A 26,333-nucleotide genomic window follows, 5' to 3' on the forward strand; every position below is an offset into this window, starting at 1 on the left:
AATGAAAAATATAAGCCAATCATATGCTCTTCTAATGGGCTGGACTTGACCTGCAGATTGCCTTTCACTTGGAAGGCTGCTATATCTGTGGACACTGCATGCGCTGCATGGCAGGAGGACAGATGCATGTTACAATTTCAGATACAAGCAGTGTCTGAAACTGTCTTTTCACACATTTGAATTTAATCATGTTAGTTTTTTCAAGGAAATTTACATAACTATATGCTGTACTTATACAGATTGTATATTCTTTCTGCATTTTTATTTTGGAAACTGACAACAGAAAACCAAATTGTGCAATGCTTGTTGAAATATTCCATTTTAATATTTAAGGTCCAAAAATAAATTCTTGTTTATTTTAACGGTCATTCTACCCTGCATTAAGATAAGGCAGATCCATTTTCAGAATGCATTTTTTCCAGTATACAGTCACTGAGTTAGTGGTTGCAAATATATGTTTTGGCAGTATAACATAAAGGTAATCAAAAAGCACATCCATTGTATGGAATACTCATGCACACTGACTTGTCCGTGACAGTTTGTAATTGCCAATTTATTTCATATGTGAGGAAGAATCTAAAAATGAAGGCAACTATCCCTTTAATACCAGTAACTATGAGCAAATAAACACCTGAGCAAATAAAAATAATAGTAATATGAGTTTTCCACATAGTTTCCCTGCAGGTCAATGCACTTCTTGTATCATTCCCCTAATTTATTCATTACTTGGAAGAATTAGCATTTTGGCTGCTGCAAAATCCAGGTCTTCAGCTCTTCCTTTACCTTATTATCGTGAATCTGTGATCACAGAGAGAAACTCTTTAAGTGGAAAGTGAACAGATGTGATAGTCGCATGGTGCCAGATCAGAACTGTAAGGAAGGTGTGGAAAACATTCAACCCACAGCTGTTGCATTTCCTCCACCATTGTAGCAGTTGCTTGGAAAGTTTTTTTTACATCATTCCTCTTCTTTTGCTGTGAATTGCAGGTTTCATTTTCTGTCTAAGCACAGAACAGTACATTGCACTGAGCATGAATTGTTCTTGTTCCTGATGATGCACCAGAATAGGTCCCTTCATGCCCCAAAAGAAGGTCACTACAGAGACAGGTATTTCCACTAAATGCTTTGTCTCTTACTTTCTAGCTCTCAGTGATGGAGCCATGTCTCACCCCTTGTGACAATCCATTCCAAAACACTCAGATGTTCTTTATATGGTTCAGGAAGTGGGTTATAGCGTCCATGTGCTGTTGCTTGTGCAGCTGTTTCGGTACCCATCTTGCAGAAATTGTATGCCTACATACTATGGCATGTGCAGTTCCATAGCTGATATCCAAATGTGCAGCAACAATGGACAACCTAATCTGTCTGGCTTCTTGTGGGCCTATGTGTGCAATGTTGAAGGCTGACCAGATGGCTGACCAGATCTTCCCGCTTCAAACCTTTCTACCCATTATTAAAATTTCGTTGAGTCATGCTGTTTTCACTTCCATACTAAGCCAACATCCTTCAGTGAATTTAAGCAGGTTTCACTCCCTTTGCCCAAAGAAATTCCACTATGATGCATTGTACAACAATGTTGCAATCCCGCACCAGAGAGTCCATGTTCATCTGACCATGGATTTAAAAAGACTAGTTACCCATAAGCCATCGCAAGTATGTTGTATTACATTAGCTTCTTTCCATTGCAGTTACCACTTAATTTTAAAATTGCCTTTACCTTTTGATTTACATTGTAAATGACTTTTAGACATGGGAAGAAACTGGCATATAGGCAATGGCCAAGCAAGTGAGTAGAGGCGGCATTTGTAATTGTGCTTTCATTCATGCATCTTAATTAATTCTCATTGTAGTAAGACAGTATCTTTCTCTAGGCCATTTTATTCTGGGGACATAAATAGCATATTTACAGCATAAAAGAAAAGTTGTTCACAAATAAAACTTTAAGTCATAATGACTGGTATAGGAAAGGTTTAAGTTCATTCCACTATTTTGGCACCTAATAAACAATCGGATTTCCAATTTAAACAATTGAATAGAAGAAAATGCAGAGCTACCAAGTCATATAATTATGACATTTGAGGCATACTTGCATTCATATTTGAGTTTATGAGATGATGCAAGTTTTGCCGAATGGCATACTGTCATAATATTCTGTTACTAAGGCAATACACCATATGTACAGTTTCACTGTTGTATTTGACGTGCATTATTAGCCTTGTTTTTTTATTATAAAGGAGCAAACCTCAAATTAAAGCAAAAATGTACATACTGTACCCATCAAAATATATCTTTATATCAATAAAATGATTTAGACATTTTTAAGAATGAGCTATGCACCTTTTGACCTATCCTGGTTGCTAGTGGGCCAGAAATAAACAATGGTCATACCAATTTGTGAGAATTCAGATTGTTACATGGTATTATTGTAGGTTTCATTGCTTGCCTAACAACAATTGAAATACATCTTGCGTAGAATATGCCAGTTCTCACTCTGTTTAAATATATTTTCTTTGTGAAGTCTGGTTGGCTTTAACAGTTTGAGGACCTGAAGTTAGGTTGATTGGCAAAATCTAATTTGGCCCAGAAAAAGTCCCTCAGTGGACTGTAGTCCAGGCTTGATTCCTTATTTCATCCTGATGCTACCAGGACATAGTCCATCTCCCATGATCCTCTACTGAGCAAGCATATTCAAGAATTGGATTGGTGAAATGAATTGAAAACTGAGATAATATAATAGAGCCAATGAATTTTCTGACCATTAACTAAAAATTCCAGAAAGTCAATATAAGTCACAATTTATGGGACTGTTTGTAACAAAAAGTACAAATAAAGATAATACACTCAGTTGGAATTTATTTTTTTTCTCCACTGAATTTAAGAAACATCAGAACTATGCATTTTTCTTGTTTTACAGAGAAAATATCTTTTAAATTGCTAGATTTGTGATCCAATTACATATGTAAGGCAACATCAAAAAACTACCCTGTTGTATTTGGCCAAAGGCTTGAGAGGTTATACTAACAAAATATAGGAGTGTTATTTACTGAAAAAGCAGAAACAAACTTGTCTTCACAATATTTTAGCTTGACCCTCAATATGCTTATTTCTCGTATATAGTAATACCATAGCTTCATGCAAGAGCAAGACCTTAAGATATGTTTTTTATATATTTTTGGACCTTACCTATTAAATGTGAAACAGAAGATAAATAGGCTGTTTTAAGTTTTCATCATATAGAGTCTGTCTCTAACATTCAAGAAAATCAAAGGGATGTAAAATACAGTATAATATGTCACCCCTTAAATTAACTGTTGTCTTAGTAACAAGACTAATATTTTATCTTTTGTGTCACAGTGTTAGATTTAAGGCTTATAATTAATTCACTTCATCTAACATTTTGGTACATTTAACAGTAGATCAACTTTAATTATGTCTAACTGTGTGCCTAATAGAAAACCATACATGCCCAGTTTCACTGAAATACAGAAATTAAATTGGTTTAAAAGTGAGCACCCAAACAAGTCAAGTTAAAGACGTGTCAGAAATGTATCATTTACTTGCAACAATAAGTAAAAAAATATGCTTTTCATTCTGTGACATATCAGTGAGACTTGGCAATTTTTATGATAGAATGTGTTTTGTGTTTTTTTTTTTAACTAATGTAATTGTCATTCATTTTGTTCCCCTATTGTCTGTGACCCCTGTTATTAGGACCTGGATAAGACCCAGGAAGATGTTTTGAAACATCAGGCTAGTATTAGTGAATTAAAACGAAATTTTATGGAATCTTCTCCTGAACCTCGCCCAAATCAGTGGGAAAAGCGTCTCACTGGGACTTTGTCAGCGCAGACACAAGGGGTATGTGCTCGCCAGCCTGCATGCCTTTGTGTCTATATCTGTCCTTGAACTGTTGAGGGTAAATTTTAAATATTCGTGTATCACAAGAATAAATGTTGTGTTCCAAATTTTACTACTGATACTACTGGTTTCGTTAACACCTGTTCTTTATACTATTTCACATTCTTTTCCTTATTGAACAAATATGTGATCACAATTGTAACAAATTACTGAAATAAGTCAAAAACTATACAATGGTTCAGAATACGGACCTTGGTAGAAGTTTTTAAAGGGCAAAATGTGACTAACTTCGTGCATGATGTATGATGACACTTCACTCCTAGAAGCTTCTTTGGTCCTCTGCTGTTTAGCCAAAGGTAAATCAATTGGAAGTATTAGTAAATAAATTCTGATAGCAAGAGTTTATAACTACATGGAGTGAGACGGGAGAAAGTATAATGTATGTGTATTGTTCCTATTAAATCTATGTATTTACTGATTAATATTTCATTCTTACATCGTAAGATTCTGTAACCATGATTTAGTATCTCATACACTCCAAATTGCCTAGTCCTAAATGAATAGTAAGTCATTGCCACTGCATTTTTCTCATCACTTCTTCCAGGACTGCAAACTCAGATAAAGGGTTATATATAAGTACACTGACAAGCGTATATTCTTCTGCATCTCTTTCAAGGACTTCTGCATATGCTGTTCTCTATATAGTGTGAGTTGCTGTTAAGAGATTACCAGTGACATGCTTTAGAGGAGAATTCATTTATATAAAGGCCTGTGACTGAATGTGGGAATGAATTTATCAGGATTATTCAATGTGTTATCTCTAACTGCTTTAGATAATGCACTCTTTGCAGCTTATTTTAGTGTATTCAGTTATTGAAGCACTTGTTTTCTCTTCTTCTCTTGCATTTTTGCACTGTACTCTGATTTTAATATGTGTGTCTTTGCGTGTATTGTATTTATTTCATCTTCCTTTTTTCAGTGCCATGCCTTAAATTAGTAGATTTTCTTTTTTGTAGGTATTTTTTTTCCCCAGAGTACAAGCTTTTATTTAATACAGCTGTGGACCAAAATTGAGACAAAACTACAATGAAACGTCCATCCGTCCATTATCCAACCTGCTATATCCTAACTACAGGGTCACGGGGGTCTACAGGAGTCAATCCCAGCCAACACAGGGCGCAAGGCAGGAAACAAACCCCGGGTAGAGAGCCAGCCCACCATAGGGCACACACACACACCAAGCACACACTAGGGACAATTTAGGATCGCCAATGCACCTAACCTGCATGTCTTTGGACTGTGGGAGGAAACCGGAGCACCCAGAGAAAACCCACACAGACACGGAGAGAACATGCAAATTCTACGCAGGGAGGACCCGGGAGCGAACTGGATAAAACATTCATCCCTTTTTAAGAGCATAACATAACGCTCTTAAACTAACCTCAACTCATCTACAACATAAATCAGGGTGGTTGGAACAAAGTTAACACTATCCCTAGAAGGCACAGTAGCCCATCACAGGACATACTTGTTCACATATCCACACCAGGCTATCGTAGGCTACCTATGTACATAATTTTAGCAAGTAAATGGAAAATTAGATCACCTCAGAGAGTAACCTACAGACTCTTCTCAGACCATGACTGGACTGGCATTCAAGTACTCTGGAAACAAAACTAAATTGTCCGTAAAGAGGATGTAGCACCTTGCAACATGGCTGAGTCCAGCGTATACACATACATACCAAAAAATGGACCATCATCAAAATTGAAGATATGATTCCCTAACTTTAATTGAAATCTAACAATTAGTGCAGCCTCATAAGAGCTGATTTGAGTAGAAACCACACATTTAAATGCCCTAAAAGAGTTTTGTTGTAAAGGTTTTGAGTAGGAAGGATACCTTTGTATTCTGTCAAATTTATCAAAGGTAATTGATGAAGATGGATATTCTGGGTTTTTGTATAGCATAACATACTCAACCTCATTTAACTCTAATTAAGGGTCATAGAGAGCTGGAGGGAAATCCCAGCACCACTTACATACAAAGCAGCAAATAGCCCTGGCTGAGGCATTGCAGTGCCACACACACCAATTACTAATTGACATTTATCAAAGATAGCATGTTTTTCGGAAAGTGAAAGGAAAATCAGAATTCCTGGAGCAAACTCTACGTGGGCATGGGAAATTAATATGAAATGCACACAGTGTCCCAGCATGAGACTTGAACCCATGATGCCACAGTGCTACCTGGTGTTATATATTAATAACATAATACTACAGTTGATTATAAATATGACAGGAAGACCACGCAGTTTAACCAGCTGACCTAAAATGTGCTCTCTGTGCTTTCCAAGTCAGGATCATTTTGTTAGCGTTTAGTAATTGAAAACAACTGACGTTTTACAACAATCGATGTGAGAGGTGAGTGGCAATGGTACAGAAGTGGTGAAGGCATGACCACATCAGGAATTTGACAGAATCCTGTATTCATTGAGAAGTGGCCAGATGTTTTCAGTTAGGTTTGATACCCCAAAAGATGTAGTTCTTCCCTTCAAAATTTGTGTTCATTCATACACTAGGTAGTAACTAGATAGCTAGTTACCTTCCCTGTTACTCATTAAATAATGTATTTATTTGACACAGAGAGCATTTCAAAACATCCCAGTGTGCTCTCAGTGTTAGTAAAAGTGTAGCAGAGCAGAGTCAGTGTACCTCAAGCGAACAAATGACAGTTCCTGTGTTGTATTCCCTTATTTTTTTATGAAATATTAATTACGCGTCCTATTATTATTTAGCCAGCTCCTATTCAAGGCAACTTGAAAATCAAGGTGCATACAGTTATTTTTGAGTGCTTGGCAAGAGCATGCAAAGACAAAATTTTAAAATGGCACACAAGAAACAATACTATAGTTCATATAAAGACTAGAGGATAAACTGGTAACCTAACAAAAAAACACTTAGTTAATGAGTGATAAGGGCAAAGCATGCTGTAGATATCCAGGGATGAGCTAAGGAGCATCTTGGCTGATCTGAAGAGAGAAGGTAGATCAGAACAAGACAGAAGTTTCTTGAAGGACTTAGAGTGATAACATAGTGGAAATAGTGAGGAACAAAGCTACGCAGATGTCTGTAGTCCGGAGCAAAACTTTTGAAATGGAGTGTGGTAATAATATCAAGACAATGAAATGAACAGAACAAGTTCAAAGTGTATCGTTACATTTACAGAGTACAGTATATTGAAATTCTTAACTTGCATATATGTCCTGACCAACACTGAAATAGCTAAGTGGCACAAAGATGCAAGTCCATATTAGCGAAATAGACCAGTTGAGTTTTCATTTCCTTAAAATACCATGGCCTTCCTTTATCTTTCATTTCCAATGTATGATGTGTTTTGTATTGTGTTATATCTTACACATACTCTTTATATCTTCTCTTTATAGGTTTGTTCTGTCTCTTACATGCTTCCCTAATTTACAGCCACTGTGTGCTTTTTTTTTTCTTCTTTTCTTTTTTACTTTCTAACTGGTGAAGAGCTTAGAAGAGGAGATAACAACCATTTTATTAAGTAAAGAAGGTTTTTCTACTGCCAGCTTTGCTGGTGCCTTCACCTTTCCCACCAAGCGAGCAGCAAGGGGTGATAATGCAAAAACTGCTACCAAGGCTGTTAGTCTTGCTCACTACATAGAGTCCTCAAAGGTGCTTTTAAGTATAATCTAATTGGTTGTATTTTACACAATAATAAAAAAAGTGACCTTACATGCTGATGTGTCTTATCACAATCGTATCAAAAAAAAATTTAGGACTAATCATCACTCCACAGTTTTGCTAGAATCAGGCAGAAATCTTGATATTTGCATTTTTATAAATACAGTTTTTAATTGTTTTATATTAAAACATTTGAGATACTCATGTCCTGAAATGCAGGAAAAGGAAAACAATACATAAGTTTCTTGTATGCACAGGTAATACTTAAGTCCAGTTCATTCATGTGGGAAGATGAGACTTTTCCTAGAAACTAATCGTAAGTGGGATATTAACCAACTGCTGAGCCCACTAATGCATATGCATCCACACTTATTCATACCAGTTACATGCCAATTAACCTAAAAAGTTTGTCTTCAAGATGCGGAAAGAAAAGTGGTATCCCTAGAAAATAATCTACTTAGCACTAGGATAACATGTAAGCTCTACAAAGAAAGTGACAGGACTGGGGTTTGAACTCCATTTCCAGGGACTGTGAGGCCACAGGTAATACTAATTAGAATAAATGGATGTTAATTGTTAAAGATGGAGAATTAACAGGCTACAATTAAGAAACTTTGAGTTAGGAATACAGTGTACAGATCACTGCATAAAGTAAGGTATTACTGCCATTGTCAAGAATAAAAAAAAGTGTTTCTTCAAGCCTAATTTGCATAATAAAACATCAGAGGTATTGTATTTCAGACTTATCACCTAATACAGCTCAAATATTCAGTCTTGTTTTATCTGTACCTCCAAGAAACTTTCAAGTGTCTGTACAATTTCATGGTTTCTAGAGTTAGTGCTCTATAGATGTGAAACAATTTCTGAAGCGCTTTTATTCCTGTTTTTAAAAGTGCATTTTTTGTGATTCACATCATACTCAAACTGACACAGAGGCATGTCGGGCCATTCATCGATTACAGTTCACCACCCGTTGTGATCCTAAGCTGTTATTCAAATTTCAACTGCTTTAACTTGTAACTGTTTCTTGCTTCTAAGCTTCTCCTTGCTGACATTAATGCTGAATTTTGTGCTCTTGCCATTAACACAGACTGCCATAGGACTGTATGTGGTTTTCCGTGAGTTTGTCATATGCAGGCAATAAAATCATTGATAATATCAAGATCAGAGACATATGCTTAACAAAAGGAGTAAACACTGATAAAAGCTAATCCAGTTCTAGCGTCTTCATTTCACTCATGTCTTTTTCACTTTATAAGTTTTAATTCTGGGGAAATATTTTAGTGCTAGACACTATCTTTATAGAGATGCAACTGGTGTAATGACTGCTTCCTGTGGTTGCTTTTGGTTTCACAGAAAGCGCCAAGCAGAACAGAAGAAGTGCACCCAGATGGCAGAGACCTTGCAGAGGTGGTTTTTAGTTGTTCAACTCTATCCACTCACAGATCATTTTCTGCTGTGCTAACCACACATTTTGTTTTCCTTCTCTAGAGGTCACTGTCACTCCTTTCATTTGTACCTTTGTCAATATATTCTTGTGATCCATTTGTTTCATGATAGTGTTTGATTTTATGTTGTGGAGAAGGTCTTCATTTTTAGTTTCCTTTTTTTATGTTTTTCCATCCATCTTTTATTTTGTTTTTGTATAGAGCACAGAAAAGCTGAAATCAGAGATGGGCAGGGAGCAGGAGATTGACACGCAAGAGACAATGGCCAATGAAGAAACAACAAAAATGTTCACAGTTTCACAGCGCAGTGAAAGCCCTTCAGTGGCTGCCAAGCCTGCAGAGGGGGGAGAAATGAAAACACAGCTCAGAGAGAAGAAAGAGGAAACCATAGTTGTAAGAGACGTTAGCACATCTTCAGATAGCGAGAGTGAGGAAGAGGCTGAATATAGGCCTCAGGTGGCAAGAAAAGATGTGGATCAAATAAAAGAGGAACCGGAAGAGAATGAACATCTTCCTGTGAGGAGCCTGGCTTCAACTGTGCATGTAGAAGTTAAAGTACCTGTGGAAGAGAAGAAAGAACTAGAGGAAAAAATTGAGAAAGGTGGAATGCTAGGCGAGGAAGTATACTGTACCACAGCAGAAGAGAGAGAAGAGCCCAAAGTAAATGGAGATGTGTCTCACATAGATACTGACATTGTCACCCAGGTTATTTGTTGCTCTGAGGTAATTTGGTATTCACACACATAGCTTGATTAAAGTAAAGATTAAAGAAAGCTTTGCTGACCATTTTTGCCATCTACTTAAAAATCTCATTTTGTGCTTTTTTCAGAGCAGGAGAACAAATGAATGACATTTTTGCGCCCAGTATTTTTTCCTTGACCTCTGCATACAGATCCTGCAAATTCAGCACTGCTCCTTCAGCTCTTAGTGTCTGACCATGTTTCAAACACTTATATATTTTTTTTTATCCTTGACTATTAGGTCAATTTTATAGACCTTTCCAGTCAAAGTAGCAATCAACTTTAGAGAGGGCATTATGTTTTGTCACTGTGCTGGTGGTCATGTTTTTCACGTCTAGCAGATAAACAATTTTGTCATTTTAATATGTTTGTTTTATTCTGTGTTTGTTAGTGTATACCTGCCCCATTCACCCCTGTTTCATTTTATCTGTACAGTTCCCTATAATTGACTAACTTTATCAGTGTGGCAATAATTTTACCCTTTAAAAAGAACTCTTCCCAGTGTTGCTTCACTATTTAATTTTTGTCAGTAAATGCTGAAATTTGATTAACTGATTGAACATTTGAAAATACTGCTTCTGTCAGTCTTCCACTGTAAATACAGACTTCAGTTTTCTTTGAACTGTTTCCCTATAAGCATGCATTGTGTGAGTAAGTTTATCTGTAATCTATAATGTACACTGGCACAGGCTTTATAAATCCATCAGTATCCATATTGCATAGTGTGGTTGGCAGCATGTAAAGAACTTTTCATTATGGCCCCGGTATGGTATCTCTGAAGTGAAGGCAAGTTTTAAATTTATAAATGTATAACTTAGGAGTTTTATACATTTTGCCACCACTCTGAATTTTACCAAATAGCGAATAAATCTTCAGAATTACTCTCCCCTGCACAGCTTTCTAGGATAGCAGCATTAATAATATACAGAGCAATGCACTAAATTCTTGGATTTTTGAATGAAAAATAAATAACAGTATGTTAGGGTTAGTTTAAATAAAAACTTTTTTCACTAGGTTTAAGTGAGTTTACTCATTTTTAAACGAATAAAGGATTAAAACTAAGACACATGTCAGGTTTCAAAGGAAATGTTATTATTTTTTTTAATTATGTACAGTTATTTTTCTTACCCTTATTTTATTTTTTTGGCATGGCTTTATTTTAACTATTCTTCTCCCTACATATACATTTTTGTTACTACATTTTACTGGTAGTGTTTTTAATAGCCTTTTCCACTTTAATTTCAACATCAAGATATACCTCACAGTTGGGGATGTTTTGGGTGTATATATATTTTTCTTTTTTTACATGTCTAATATGTGTGGGACTTATCTTCATAATCTCTTCTCTATAGCCTCCAGTGGTCAAAACTGAGATGGTGACCATCTCTGATGCCTTTGCTTCCCAGAAGTCTGAAATTTCAACTAAGGAAGTTCCCATTGTGCACACAGAGACAAAAACTATTACATATGAAGCTGCCGAGGTAATTGAGTTATCTACTCTGAGCAAACATTTACTGTACGCAAGGACTAAATCAAGTTATTATTAAGACTAATATTAAAGGAGCAGATAGTAATGTAACAACTTTAATGTTATTTGTAACTCTAAAGGTTGATGGAACTGGAGATTCTGAGCCAGGGGTCCTGATGACGGCACAGACCATCACTTCAGAATCAGTCTGCACTACAACTACTACTCAGATTACAAAGGTACTTCAGTAAGGCTTTAAGCAGCATATTGAAAACTTTATCAAAACATGAATTATTTGCACCAGCCCAAAATATTTTACAACAGCAGCTACAGTATATCAGGTTTCTCAATAAACAAAATTTGCAGTGATATTGTCACCTTTTCAGTCTTTACACTTTGGTCACATCCTGTTTTGCTTTCTTATGGACTTAGCTAGCGTTAAGTGTAGATGAGAGAAGGGTAAGGTCAAGTGTTATTTCTCTAGTCAGAACACCCTTTTTCAACAGTTTCTATTCTTGCATGCTGTGAATAGTTTCAATCACATGTCACTACTTAAGGTGAAAAAAATCAGGGTTAGCTGTATACATATCTGTACATTACAGGTCATATTATAGTCTATGTTTCTAGAAAAGTAAACTTCACACATCAAGTATTTTATATTAGATTGGTAGAGTAACATCAATACATAGTCCATATACAGTATACAGAAACATTAATGTAAAGCATTTGCACTTTTTAATAAAAAGACTGGAATGTATTATTTATGAAAGAAATTTGTTTGCAGGGAAAGAAATACAGACATACACACTACATAGAAACAGTAAGAAATCAAGAACGAATGAAGTATATATGGTACATTGCTTTTCCCTGTTCACATGTATTATGTCCTCCAATAAGAATATTGAATTCACACTTTCATTTTGGTGTCCAGCCCCAACCTGAAAGACCCACTTCATAGTTCAAAATACTTATAGGAGCTGGGAATGCTTAGAGCAGACAGGCAGCAAATCAGTGCTGTCAGCACATTTAACTCCATGCTAAGGATCTAACTTGTCCATAGAAAATATTAATCAGCTTCTCAAATTACATACCAGGCTCTAGGGTATTAAAACCAGACATAAGAAAATTAATGAATACCTATCTAGAGTGAGGTTTTGCACTTACATCAGGGTTCAGAAGTATATCTCTGGCATTCCCCTGAACCCTACTGTCAACATTACTTTTGCATACTTTTGAGAATTCCCTCCTATGTGAGGGAAGTTCAGACTCAAAAAATATATAAATAAAGAAATTAAGCAAAAAGCAAGGAATAAAGAAATAAATCATATTTGTAAGGTAAATAGTTAGATATAAAATAATAAAGAAATAACTTTTATTAAAATACTAAAATCTAAATTGTAGAGCTGCAGTTACCATGACACACACACATTTGGAGGTTTCCAGATTAATCCAAGTTTGATGTGGCAGCTGTTACTTAATGTAGGTTCTTGCCTTAATTTTTGCTATAAAATTATATAATAGGCCTTACTTCATTGTTTTGGGAACCTTCTTGAAATTGTCTTATTCTAAGTTACTCTGGTTTCTACTTTTAGTAGTGGCTCTTCTCCATGGTCTCTAAATTAAAATCTTTTCTTCAATTCATTAAATATAACTACCTGAATTCTTGAGCCAGCTGGCAGTTTTAACATTGAACATTTTATTTCTAATTACTGCTTTTGCTAGTATGGGAGGTTTTTTCTGCAAAATTGAAAATGAAAATTATATTTTTACGATTTCATTCTTCAAGTCTGCTTGCAAGAATGCTGAAAATGAAAAAAATTAAAATACAACCTCTCTTTTGCAAATGGGGTTATTACATGTTCATTTTTTTTTTCATTTTAATTTTTGCAGCATTTTGCATGCAGACTTTGAAAATGAAATTGCAAAAGAGAGACTGCATTTTCATTTTATAATTTTCATTTTCATTTTTGCAGAAAATACCCCCTATTTTGCTAGGAATGTCTGCTGTCATTTTCTTTTTCTCTCATAACAAGGTTAAGCGGTCAAAACATTCTTCAGTCTTAATCCTCTATATGAACTTCATCTTTACATGCTTTTTTTGCCTAATTGTTTCTTTTTGAAAGGTCCTTAAAATCGTGACATATCCACAGCTTATTGTTACAATACACTCTGATTAATGTGACATGGACTGGAGCATCATCACAGAATCAGTTTAATTATACAGTATGTACTGTTCAGATATCAATATCAGCAATGATTCATCTTAGGAGTTTCTCTCAGTGCAATCAATTTAAGCAGAGTCTTTAGATCAGGCATAACACAATTGTGTTATGGACTCTGGAATAATGGTTCTTGGCAAAAATCTAGTTTTAGATCCAAATTTGTTAACAGAGACCCTTTTATCTAAGTCATTTAAAAAAGTCAGAATTACTGAAAAGATGGGAAAAATGGCAATACCATCCTATTACAGAATTTGACGTAAAATGCACATTTCCACTTTTCACTTGAAATATTTTCTGCTGAGAGCACAAATCTCCATTCCCAAAATGTCTGCTTTTCAAAAAATACAGTTTTCTTAATTAATTATTAGTCAAGCATATGGTACATTCTGAAGGCTTTCCTGCCCATAAATGAGCTGTTAATCCCAGATCAAGTCAACTGACTAGCAGTTAGTAGTTTCAGATCCCTGCAACCCTGAGTTTAGCAGTCTTTAGTTCACCATTCCCTGTGCTTCAGATTGATAGTATCATTAACACCAAATGGCACGGGGAGTAAGGTCATTTCTTGTCATGTTATACTAACCAGTTTGTTTTTAAAAATATTGTTTTTGCCCTTTTATGTCTTGATAGGTCGATATGAAGTTTCACATTATTATTTTTCGTCAGTACTGTTTCAGTGGGATTTTTCTTTTAAAGGAATACCCCATCTACAGATATTTTTTATATGTTACTTACTCCATGTAAATTCTCTGTGTTTTCATGGAGAAAGTACATAACAAATGTTCTAATAGAACAGGATCTAATAGTGACCAATACTGGAAAACAGCAAACTATATGAATAATGGAAAAAAGAGAAAAAAATCTCACATAACTCGTCTCACATAATCCACGTCTGTTATCTAATCGTATGCTCAAAGCGTGCAAAATGGATTAATTATTTGCTAAAATATTATTGATGCTTCCCAAAAAAAGAAAAAGTGCTTTCCCATAAATCTGTGATTTTGAATTGAAGACAAGGTTCTTGACCAATGAATGAGGGTGTCCCATTCTAATTGAATTTTTGTTATACTTTCTCCACAAAAACATGAACTTCATTTTTTTTCTTGGCTACCACTACAAATAACATAGGGTAAGTAACATATGAAATAACTATAATTTTTTGGATAGAGAATTCCTTCTAACTATAATCTGTCCTTTTCTGATATCAGGTCCAATTACATTTTAATAAAAGAAAGCTGTTTCAAAGAGAAAAGGGCAGATGCTTGCAGTTTTGTGTTGAATTACAAAAACGATATCACTGAAAAATATAGACATTCATACATGAAATAATCAATAAGACAAGTATTACATTATTGCTCTTAAATATGTAAGCTATTGTTTTTTGTGAATTGGGGTAAAGTACAATTTCCATAATGTGCTATATTATCTACAGTAAAAGCACAAGCACAGGAGGCAGGGCTAGTGAGACAGGAACTGGAATTGAGCTCACTTGTCCTCTATGGTGTTCTGCTTTCTAAAAGAAATGGAAACTGGGTTAGTAGTGGCTGTGTCACATTCTTACTTGACCCGCCATTTTTCCTTATCTGAATAGCCGTGAGACACTCCTAATACTCACAGGAGTGACAATCTATACAGATCTCAGTAGAAGAAATGGGCTCAGAGCTCGATTGAAATAATGGGTATTGCTAATCGAGGTCATTAGCCCCACTGATCAGTAAATCAAGGCTTCATTAAAAAACATGTTTACCAGAATAAAATATGCTGTCTTATTACATCAAAGCCCCATACTTCCCCAAAACCCTTTGTTTATTTAAACTACATGTAAAGGTAGCTTGGTGAAACATCAGGGAGCTACTGGTTTAGTAGCTATGCTACAAATTCACAGATGTGCTATATGAGTAGGTTAAATGTACTCTCCATCTTTATTGTGGATCTGCAAAATACTCAGTGATTTTTGTAGAATAAAAAAACATTTATTACAACATTTTTATTAGCAGTGTTTTAAAGGGAATATACATACATATACAATTTACACCCTCAAGCATTATTATTATTATTCTAAATGATTTTTTTTCCGGTATTCTTGCTTACATATTCAACCCTAGTGTGGAGCTGACCCACACCTTCACAACACCATAGTGTAGAAAATCACACTAACTGTCACAGAATTGTAAAATATGTGAAGGAGTAAAGAGCATTGTTTGGAAAGTATCTATTTATTCATTTGTTAGTCACCTATCTATTGTATGACCTGTTTTGTGAGATTTTAGGAAGCTTCTAGGTTAGGCAGCTCTGTCATGGTGACAGTGGCAATGTGTTGCATATTTCTTAGCTCATGTAAGTAAGAATTTCATTGTTATCAGTACACCTGACAGTAATGACCCTATGTAATCCAGTTTATGGTTGCATGGTGCCAGGGAAATACCAGCAGAATTGGGGAGAAAGCAGAAACCACCTTATCTTGAGGCACCTCTTTATTTGTGTTCTTATTTGTTTTAATTTATTTTTGATTTTCTACAGACTGTGAAAGGTGGAGTTTCTGAAACAAGGATTGAGAAACGCATTGTGATAACAGGAGATGCAGATATTGATCACGATCAGGTCAGTGTCCATTTCATTCATTTGCACAGATTTAGTCACCTTCTGATAATTATCGAGTGTCCTATAGTTTGTTTTGTTTTTGTTTTTTGTTTTTTTTATGAAATAAGTATGAATATAAACTGCATTAATTATTGCATTTTTATGAATACAAGGTTTATTTGCCACAAATTTGGCAGATTTACAAGGTAGGCTTGCGACATAGTATAGAGACACGATTACTCTAAGTGAAATAGATGGTTTAATCTGTGTTACAGGTTTTATTTGTTCATCTGCATATCTGTCTGTGCCTGCAGCATAGCTAGAAACAGTCAACAGGGAAGTAAACACTCTTGGTTTACATTTGATTATTTTTACATTATTTTTTAAGCTAGAATTGTCTAAGTAAAGGTAATAAAGATAATATGAATGGACAAATAGAAGTAAGAAATTTACATTTCTGAGTCATAAAGAAAATCCAAGAAATAGACCTGCTAAAAGTAACCCAAACTGTTAATGATAAACCTTAAGTAATGTTCATTGCATACGGCATATAGAGTAAGTGTCTTTTATCTCATTTATTTGAATTTTGTTTGCTTTAATCATGTTTAGCGTTTCAACCTTGGGTTTATCTTCCTTATCTTTTGTTAATACTTTAATATTATTGTTACTATTACCACATTAATATTATTGCTATCACTTTTATTACTTTTTTTCTGTTCTGCACTATTATACTACTTTTCTGCACTATTATTCTTTTAACCTAACATCATTATAATTAGTAGTAATATTTAAAAGTAGTTCTTACAATTGTGCCTTTTCCATTTTCTTTCCATTTCTTCTTTTTTTAAAATAATTAAACAGTGTTATATTAATCTAGATATCTGATTTACTGAAAGTATATACATATTCCAGTACAGTAGTCTGGTTTTATTAGTGCTCCTTACTATAATATTGTTAGTTCAGCTGCTCATTTGTTTACTAATGTCAGTGAAAAATGTAGTATTTTGGGTGTGCTTTGCTTCATAATGTGTTAAAGGACAGGTTTGATTTTAGCTTTGGTGGGGTCTGGGAAGAGAATGGAGAAATAAAGACAAGCACAGAGAGGAGAAGATCATGTTTATCTCTTCCTGTGGCTATAATGCCACCCTGAGGCAGTACTGCTTGCAGAACTTGCATGTAGATGTGTTTCAAATTTTTCAAGGAGGTAAGACAATATATAAAAATCTGTTAAAAGATTTGGAGAAATTATGGAGTTTTTTTCTGGAAAAATGAACCCTAAATTACAAAGTCATATAACGATCAGTCATTGGATTATCTGCACTGGAAAGTTGAATATATGGGTCCTGAGTTTGGGAAGTGGAGGGTGCTGTCACGTTTCAGCTCTTTGAAATTGACTGAAATAGGGGTAGAGTTGTGGCTATGAGGCTAAGGAGCTGCACTGGTATCCCAAAGTTTGCCGGTTTGAATCCCCATCACTGCCAAAAGAGATCCTACTCTGCTTGGCCCTTGAGCAAAGCCCTTAACCTTAAATTATTCCAGGGAAGCTGTACAATGGCTCACCCTGCACTCTGACCCCAAGGGGTATGTGAAAACTAACAAATTCCTAATACGAGAAATTGTATAAGGCGAAATAAAGAACCAAAAAAAAAAAATATATATATATATATAGATATATATTTGTGCTGAAAATACCCTTTTAAATATTAGGGATCAATCTAAGTTGAAGAAAAATTGTGTTGAATGACTTTTTCACTCTGTCTGTGGTATCAGGGTTAGAGGGGAATCCTGATTAACAGGGTAGTCCCTTTGTGTAGCTGTAAATTTTGGTGGTGTCTAAACTGAACAAAACCAAGGTATTGGTTGGCTGTCATATATTCGCCTGGTTGTGTATCGATAAAGATTTTATAGTCAGTACTGTATGTTTAATTTGCACTATAGAGTAACTTGAAGTTATAATGGTAGGAGATTTAATTCTACACTAACCCCTCCTTTGGATAGGTGGTCTCTGATTGTAACTACAGTATCTGAAATGTCCTCATTGATGTCATGGTTTTCAGGATTCCTGATCTGGCGGGCCTGTATAGGTTTTTACCACTCATATTCTAGATTTCAATACTTTTTCTCCTCAATGTATAAAGGTTCATCATGAGTTATGTTGTTGATAACTTGCTTCCCTCCATCAGTTCTTGTGGTTCCATTGTCCTTTTTTGGCCATGCCCCTCTTATGAAAATGAAAATATTAAGCATAGCTACAGTGGCTTGGCCTGTTCATACTTAACTGATTTTATTGAATGCATTTTTGTACAGGTGATATTAACATTGAGGTTGGCATGTCTTCAGGGTTGGAAAGACCTCTAAGTTGACTGCACATTGCTGTGTGTAGTTTCATACAATGCTTATCTCAACAGAAGAGGTTTTTCATTTCAAACGGAGATCAATTTGTTGACTAATTAGAGGTGGGACAGCTTTTTCTTGAGTTGTATAATTCTCATTATGAACATGGAGAAAAGGCTGATAAGGTTTGGAGTAAGCAGATACATAGGAAGAATGCTCTGAAAGCAGTTATAGAAAGTTACTGAAAATGGAGAAATACATAACATATTTAAAGAGTGCTTTATAATTTTGCACTCTTGGGGTATGGTGAAGGAGAACGTCATACCTAGGGTTATTTTCATTAAGTTAAGGTGCTGCTGATTGGTTCATTGTGTGTATAGGGGGTGGAAGGGTCTCTATGGGGCTACACGATCCAGAATGCTAATGATTTCTTGAAGAGCATCGAACCCATGGGTCAAGATGGCTATCAAAATAAAAAAAATAAAAAAAATTTGGACTGACTACATTGGTGCTGGCGGAGTTTGAAGATCTGAGAGAAGATGATATAATGAATGTGACACTGTCCCAGGTGTCAATAGGTGTTTCCCCCCCCCAAAAAAAAAATTAGATTCTTGTGTGAGGTTGGCTTGATTTTGAAGAACATCAATGATAATTCAATCAGCTCTCTTTTGATTTTGAGGTGCTGATGTAGGCTCAACTAAACTGGGTCTTCATTTTACTTTTGGTCATAGTAAGTTTTTCTCATTTTTTGAGGAAATTCAAAAGTGATTATTGGCATTACTGACATGACATTTTAAAACAACATTCTGAAATGAAGGACCGACTATCCCGACACAACATATTTAAACATGCTACAATGTACATTTCCAAGAAATAACTAACCAGAGTTTTTTCTTTTTGCTCATTTTCATTTTTTGGTGCATTTGTGTGAAGACCTGGGGCCTCATGCATAATGCCGTGCGTAGAATTCGCACTATAACATGACGTAAGCACAAAAGCCGAATGTGCTTATGCACAGAAAATTCCAGATGCAGGAACCTGTGCATACTCCAGCTTCCGCGTTCTTCCACTCCATAAATCCCAATTAGCGTGAAAACTAACGCACGTGCACGCGCCTTCTGTCCTGCCCCGTCTCCTCCCAGAATTACGCCTCTTTGAATATGCAAATCAGTATAAATTGACATTAAGCTCAGCGTTCTGTGAAAGGGCAATGGCAAAAGCAAGAGGGAAAATATAAGAATTTCAGCGAATACCAAGTGGAGGCAAAGAAAAACGTACTATTTGTTGGTTTATACAGTGGTGTAATCAACAAAAGGAAGTTGACCGAGTGACATAGTGTGTTGGAGAAACAAGCTCAAGTTCACAAAGTCACACAGTGCCCGACATAAAAAAGAAGTTGTCACATATCAAAGTCGCCGTGAAAAGACAAGACGTAGCTCACTGTCTAAGTGCCATATGGAAGCTTATTAGGGTACAGTGAGAAAAAAAGGCACAGAGTAGGAAAAAAGCACGAAATGTTAACTTCAATCTCGAAATATCCACTTTAATCACGTAGTTTATTTTGTCATTAAAGTAGAACATAAACTTCATCCTAAAATTGTTTAATTTACTAGTTTCTCAAATCCCATCGTAACTAAAGTAGCACGGTAAATGCTTTGTTTTGTATTTGATCTTCAATGTGCTCTATGTGTGTGAATCACTACGTGTTTCCGTACTTTCTCTTTCTCCGACAGGACACAGAATCCATTACATTCGTGATATTACAGCTCTCTGAATAATTAAAATAGATGTATACTTGATATAATTTTCATGATGATAGGAGTTAAAGCATGTTATTAAACAGGGGAACACGGTGCATGATTGTGTGCGACCTTCGATGAAATTATTGTAGCAGTACTGTCTCTTTCAAACATAATATTCTCCAATTCCTATCCTTACTTTTCTTTCTCCAAATACCCAATCGCCACACAATCAGCTCTGTAATAGACGTTAAGCCATCTGTAAGCTTACAACGACGATTCTTGAAAACATTAAAGGGACATTGAAATATCTTCATAGTACATGTTTAATTATTCTATCTGTCTATCCTTCCAGTGTCACGCCATCCTCAGCAAACATACAGCGTGAGGCAGGAACAATACGTGAACTTGCTAGCGCTGCGCAACAGTGCCCTCACATGTTTAAATATTAACAATACAGATTATTTAAATGAAGTTAAAGTTGTATCTGTATAATATAATCAACATATTTTGCTGCATTTCATCTTAAAAATGATATCGTCATCATATGTAAATACGTGCTTTATAAAGTGGCTCAGGTTGTGTAATATTATAACTGTAGTGCAAGTTTACAGTGGGGTGATTGTACTTATAAGTACAAACAGTTCTACAAGGAGCAATTGATTGAGTGCATTTATAGTTTTTGGGATGAAACTGTTTCTGAACCGCGAGGAAAGGCTTTGAAACGTTTTGCCGTGGCTGAGGCAGAGTGGGCTTGATGCTTTATACCAATAATTCTCTTTCCGATCAGCTGCTTCTGTGATTCCCCACTCAGATACAGTGATATAAATATTCCGAGTGGTGCAGTGAGAGTAATATGGAAAAAGACGATCCGTTGTGGCAACCCTTAACGAGAGCAACTGAACGAAGGAAAAAAAGGTGCAGTGAGAGTTACAACGCTTAAGCAGTTATGGTATTTGGAATACTATGGCTATTCCTTGGTCCATTATATTGTTACAGGTTAATTACAATCAGATGCATTACACTAATAAACAATATGCAGTTAGTTTCAGTGTATTTATAAAGCCGCGTCAGGAATGTGGTTCTAACAAATAAAGGGTAACCATACAGGAACAGTAGCACTGCTTTGACGCTGGGTGCCAACAGTCAAGCGGAGAACTTGCGTACGACAGGGTATGAGGTACTGTGGAAAAGTGCGTGGCTTTACGCCAAGTGCAGGTTTTATACATCGCAATTTGAATGTGGAAATGTTCTTGTGCAACATTTCTGTGCGTACGCACCGTTTATACATGAGGCCCCTGTTGATTGATTATGTCTATGTCAACCCTACCTTTTTGGATTTTAGTGTCACCAATGGCATAACAAGATATTTACGTTAAGCTCTAGTATCCTGACCAAGAAAAAGTCCAAATTAATGGATTCCTGTCAGTTAAGATAGCATATTTTAATGTAAAATTTTGTCTTGCTCAAATCACATCAGTCTTATTTGGGTTCTCTGGTTCAATCTATTTATCAAGCAGGTGTTTGAGAAGTCAATTTTATAGTTTACAGTTGGAATACATTTACTTTTTTATTCTTAGTATCCTCAGGTAACAGCTGCCATTTTTCTCGGTCCGTCTCCCATCAGATCCAGAGGACAGTACACCTGTTCCAGCACTTCATTCCTTTCTCTATGCTAATTCTTTTCTGTTCTTGACAATTTTTATTATGTGACATTGTTGTTCTTTCTAATCTGTTAAAATACACAATAGAAAAGCCACCTTAATTATAGATGATGCTGCAGCCCCTTTCAGTTGCAGCTCGGTTTCCCCTCATTACTGCCGTCTTATTGTGTGGGTTGAAACTTGCAAACTTTATAAATCTTGATTTTACACCACATTAGATAACAATTTCTTACAGTGTAATTGACTCTAAAACACATTTGTAGTGATGACAATCATTTACTTTTTATTTTGTTGACTTTTACTTTATTTCAGCTTATGTTTAGTTAAATTTTATTTTTAACCTCAACACTTTTTATTTGTAATTCTGGGTAGGCCTTGGCCCAAGCAATAAAGGAAGCCAAAGAACAGCACCCTGACATGTCAGTGACCAGGGTGGTGGTGCATAAAGAAACAGAACTCACAGAGGAGGGGGACGATTAAGTTCAAGGTAAGGGAAAGTAGCACCCCCAGCTAGTAGTCCTGCTCCTAAGCATACTCTGCTCTCCGCCAGCTTTGCTTGCTTGAGTCTGCTTAAATCAAGAGGAAGCCCTCTGCAGTCTTTACCTATAAACATTTTGCCAGAATAAATATTTTTATCATTCTTCCTTTCCACTAATAAACCCTTCAGTACTAACACATACACACTTTGTATCATTTTACTTGTGTTTTCTTCAAACCCTGTGCAGTTTAATTTTTGTTTTTTGATGCATGTATTGATTTATTAACAATGCTATACTGGCTCAGCATGAAAGAGTGAGTGGAGGAATGTATGTGATGTCCTGGCATCCAGTCTGGAGTTTGTTCCTGCCCTGTGATCCTCTAATGATTAAAGGTGGCTTAGAAAGTGGATGGATGATGGAATGAATAATATAAGGATGCCTTTGAATGATAATACTGTAGTTTTCAAATTAGTTCAGCAAATCAATTCATTTAACCCATACAGGGAAATAGTATTCACATTGTTTATATTCTGGGATGCCATTGTGTTGGAAAAAATGCAGTTGATCAGTAAAGGCATTGCTATTCAAGAACGTAGTATTGTGTGTTGGGAAGTGAATATCAAGAATAAAAAATGCAGACATACTGTATAAGCAGTTTGTTTTTATATTTTTCACATTATAAAATTAGACATCTCTGATGCATGAAAACCACAGCATGCAAAATTAAATATCTACACATTGTCATCTCAATTAACCAGAACACAATGGCTTTGAAGGAGTTTTCAGTTCTATCTTCATTAACGTGTTAGCTAGATCTAACAAGTTTTCAACCAGGTTACCCTGAAAGTCCCTACATTTTTTTCAAATTACAGAGCTGGGCCTTGAAAAAGGATTACAAATATTTCTCATTGTTTCATAAAGCTTCTTCAATTACAGTTTAGTGTAGTGTGTGATTGTGGTGGAGTTTCCTACTCTTGCGTTGTAAGTGAACTGACTAACTCTGTTCCCACTCCTCCCTTATAGATGTGTTTGATCACGTGATTGGAAGGAACGGCACTCCATTTTGTGGAATTGACCTTCTTGGGTTGGGCAATCTCTTTGGAATATGAGTTCTCTTCTTGGCATGCTTTGTCCTTACAGAAATCCTTCTGGTCCTTCTCTAAATATTTGATAAAACTGGTGCTCCTCATTTTATACTGCAGGGATTTGCTCTGTACTCCCAATTAAATCCTCATAAGAAAGCAAAGTGAACTTTGAGAATGTCTAAAGTTTGCTTAGTACATCACTTCTCAAAGATGATCATTACTACTGTACATCTTAAAAAATCCATCCTACAGTCTTACAGTGAGAATAATATTTATTATAATGCCTAAAAACTAACATCAATTCTGAAATTCTTCAGTGTATGGTAGCCCTTTTTCAACCCTGTCCTTAACCAACACTATTTAATGCTAATCTTTTATCAGATTCAAAGCCTATAAACTTCTTACTAATCTATAAATGCTTGCTTGCGTCTGTGTTTTCTTTGTTCCTTCCCTTTTTTTCTATTTTTAGTAATAGGGACCTGAATGATTTATGCATTATGTAAAAATGTCTTTTAACTTACAAGAAGAGCTGTTTGCAACTAGTTAACCTTCAATAATGACTAATTAAATACCTAACAGAGGAGATAAATTTCTTTACAGAATTAAAACTAAGAAACCAAGAAGAATTTTAAAAGGCAAAAAAATAAATAAATAAAAACTGTAGTTCTCTTAAAAAGGAGTAAAACATTTTTCAAACAGGAGAGAAGAGCCTTCTTTGTCAATAATATTATTAGGAACTGGTCTTGTGTTACATTTTTTTCACATTTTCCAGAGCTTCTTTTTAAGACTTTAATATTTTATTACAGGTTTTCTGAATCATCAAATCAATTTCTTGCTTTTATTTCTTGGTGGTAATCGGTTATCGAATAGCTGAAAATATTTTTCACCTTGTCTGTTGTCATTTTGCTTTCCTAAGGGTGCATCTTTTTTGAGAGATGATTGCTACAACATTGCTAGAAAATGTAACTGGAAGTGTGTGGTGTTTGACGTAATTATTGCAACGTTATAAAGGTCCACACCATGCACTTCTTGTTTATCTAAGTGTGAGGATGGAAAAAAAAATCTTCTGACTTTGCTTTGCATTTCAGTTTCAATTCAAGTGTTAATAAGTATTGAGGACTTTGTAGTACTAACCACGATTTTACGTTTTCAGGTTTTAGTAAACGGTAAGACTTTTGGTTACAGAATTTCTAGTTGTTTTAACAAAGTTTATTCTCCTAGACAGCTTCATTCATTTATTTTGCCTTCTGTCTATCTAAGACAGGGCTATTCAATTACAATTTTAGCTGGACCAGCTTTTTAAACCAATAAATTTAGCTGGGCCAGACATTTTCAGTAGCTGGTAAGCAGCAGGTAATGACAAATTTTAAATCAATACAAATGAATGCATTTAAAAACAAGTAATGTTTATTCATTGTTTCCCTTTTACGTTTTGTCATATCTGACACGGACACATCAAAAATGTATAAAAAAACGACAAACAAGCTATAACTGGACAGAATCTGTGGTTGTAGCAATTCTTTTTTCCACTTTTGAAATTAAAAAAAATAAATATTTATATTATTTTAATCACTCATATGACAGAGGTTAAATTTAAGTTCCTCAACAAACCTTTCCTGTTGAAATTGTTTCCCTGCCCTCCAGAAAAAAACTGCCTGATTAAAGATTTAAGAGAAAAGCTCCCCACGTATGGCATGAAAGTGGTGTGGTACATTTGTTTTAATGATTTGTCTTTAAAATGTCTGTACGGAGTTATTGGGTGTCAAGGAATGAGTTATTAATTATAATTATTACTATTACAATTTTGTTTACTAAATCTTATTTTCTTTGTTGATGAGCTCCCGCTGAAGAATTTATTGGCAACAGAACATATACTGCACACAGTAAAATGACTGAAGTAACAACTAACAAAGTGGCATTTTTGATATAATTTTAACAAAGTTTACTGTCTGTCGTTTATCACAGAGCAGCCCAGTAAAACAACAATAATACACTTTCAACCTTTAAACACAGACTTCATTCATCACATCACTGTGCATGGCAACACAGTGGGCAGGCAACTGCTCATACATGTTTACTGACAGGCAAGCTGGCATTTTGTATGGAGTATGAGTTAAATCAAAAGAGAAACGGCATTAAAAAGATGCACAAACACAAGGAGATCAGTGACAATCATACCTTGGTGTGCCGCACAAAATCAGAAGAGACAACTGAATTCCACAGGGCACAGATATATTCACAACAGAGCACCTATATGATGGGGAGATGAATTTCAAATGTTTTGCATGTCTACCTTTTGTTTTGATGACCAGTTGCGTCATATTCAGCCCTTCGTTCATTATTCTGGGACAAGCGTGACCAGCCCCTTGAAATTCATGGCCACCCCCTCAGCAGTGCCAGGATATGCAAGGGGAAGCCCATACCAACACATATGTTAACGGCATGTTTGCTTAACAATAAAAAAAGTGGCCTTTTGCATCTGTTACAATATAATTAGTTTAAAGTTTCAATGATTTAATTCGCAACTGGCAAACTAAATAGAAATGATAATTGCCAAAGCCTATTTTTGGTTGCATTTGTGATCATTTTAGTTGCAGTCTGGATCCCTGGCGGGATATTTCACAGATGGATATACTCAAGAGAGATGATTTCAGTATAATCATGTACATTGTTGTTTTATTTTTGTCATCACTGAGAATTCAATTTGGCATGTGTACTTTGGTGCCAGATGCTAAGCAAGTACTTTTGTCCCTTTAAAGAAAGGAAGTTTAAATACTGATCATCAAATTCAGACATCTTTGTGGGTGTTCCATTTGGTATTTCTCTGTTCAGTTATTTGTTGTTCGCATCCCACAAACCCATTCATCTGTTACATTGCATTGGTGATCAAGTGTGCTGTTGATGGAATTTAACAAATACAAGGAATGGCTGAGGTTTCTCGCCGGTTGTTCTTGCTATATCATATTATAGGCGGGAAGAAGCACTTGTGAGCCATCTCTGAACCTAGAA

General features: G+C 35.5%; 1 protein-coding gene across 17 annotated transcripts in view; it reads left to right on the plus strand.

The window, feature by feature from the left end:
• The window catches only part of epb41l2 (erythrocyte membrane protein band 4.1 like 2), a 336,181-nt gene that overhangs the window by 301,898 nt on the left and 7,950 nt on the right, over positions 1 to 26,333 (plus strand). For 9 of the 17 annotated variants that reach the window (XM_039747445.1, XM_039747453.1, XM_039747448.1 and 6 more), the window contains 7 exons: positions 3,712 to 3,858; positions 8,925 to 8,978; positions 9,218 to 9,739; positions 11,109 to 11,237; positions 11,365 to 11,463; positions 15,964 to 16,044; positions 22,133 to 22,247. In XM_039747445.1, the coding sequence (XP_039603379.1) occupies positions 3,712 to 3,858; positions 8,925 to 8,978; positions 9,218 to 9,739; positions 11,109 to 11,237; positions 11,365 to 11,463; positions 15,964 to 16,044; positions 22,133 to 22,240 (1,140 nt within the window). In that variant the 3' untranslated portion in view covers positions 22,241 to 22,247. Of the gene's footprint in view, positions 1 to 3,711; positions 3,859 to 7,394; positions 7,560 to 8,924; positions 8,979 to 9,217; positions 9,740 to 11,108; positions 11,238 to 11,364; positions 11,464 to 15,963; positions 16,045 to 22,132; positions 22,248 to 26,333 lie in introns of all 17 variants that reach the window. The other 8 variants (XM_039747451.1, XM_039747457.1, XM_039747449.1 and 5 more) reach the window with 7 other exon arrangements.

This window comes from Polypterus senegalus, chromosome 3, assembly GCF_016835505.1.
Source record: "Polypterus senegalus isolate Bchr_013 chromosome 3, ASM1683550v1, whole genome shotgun sequence".
In the NCBI taxonomy this organism is placed as follows: Eukaryota; Metazoa; Chordata; class Cladistia; order Polypteriformes; family Polypteridae; genus Polypterus; species Polypterus senegalus.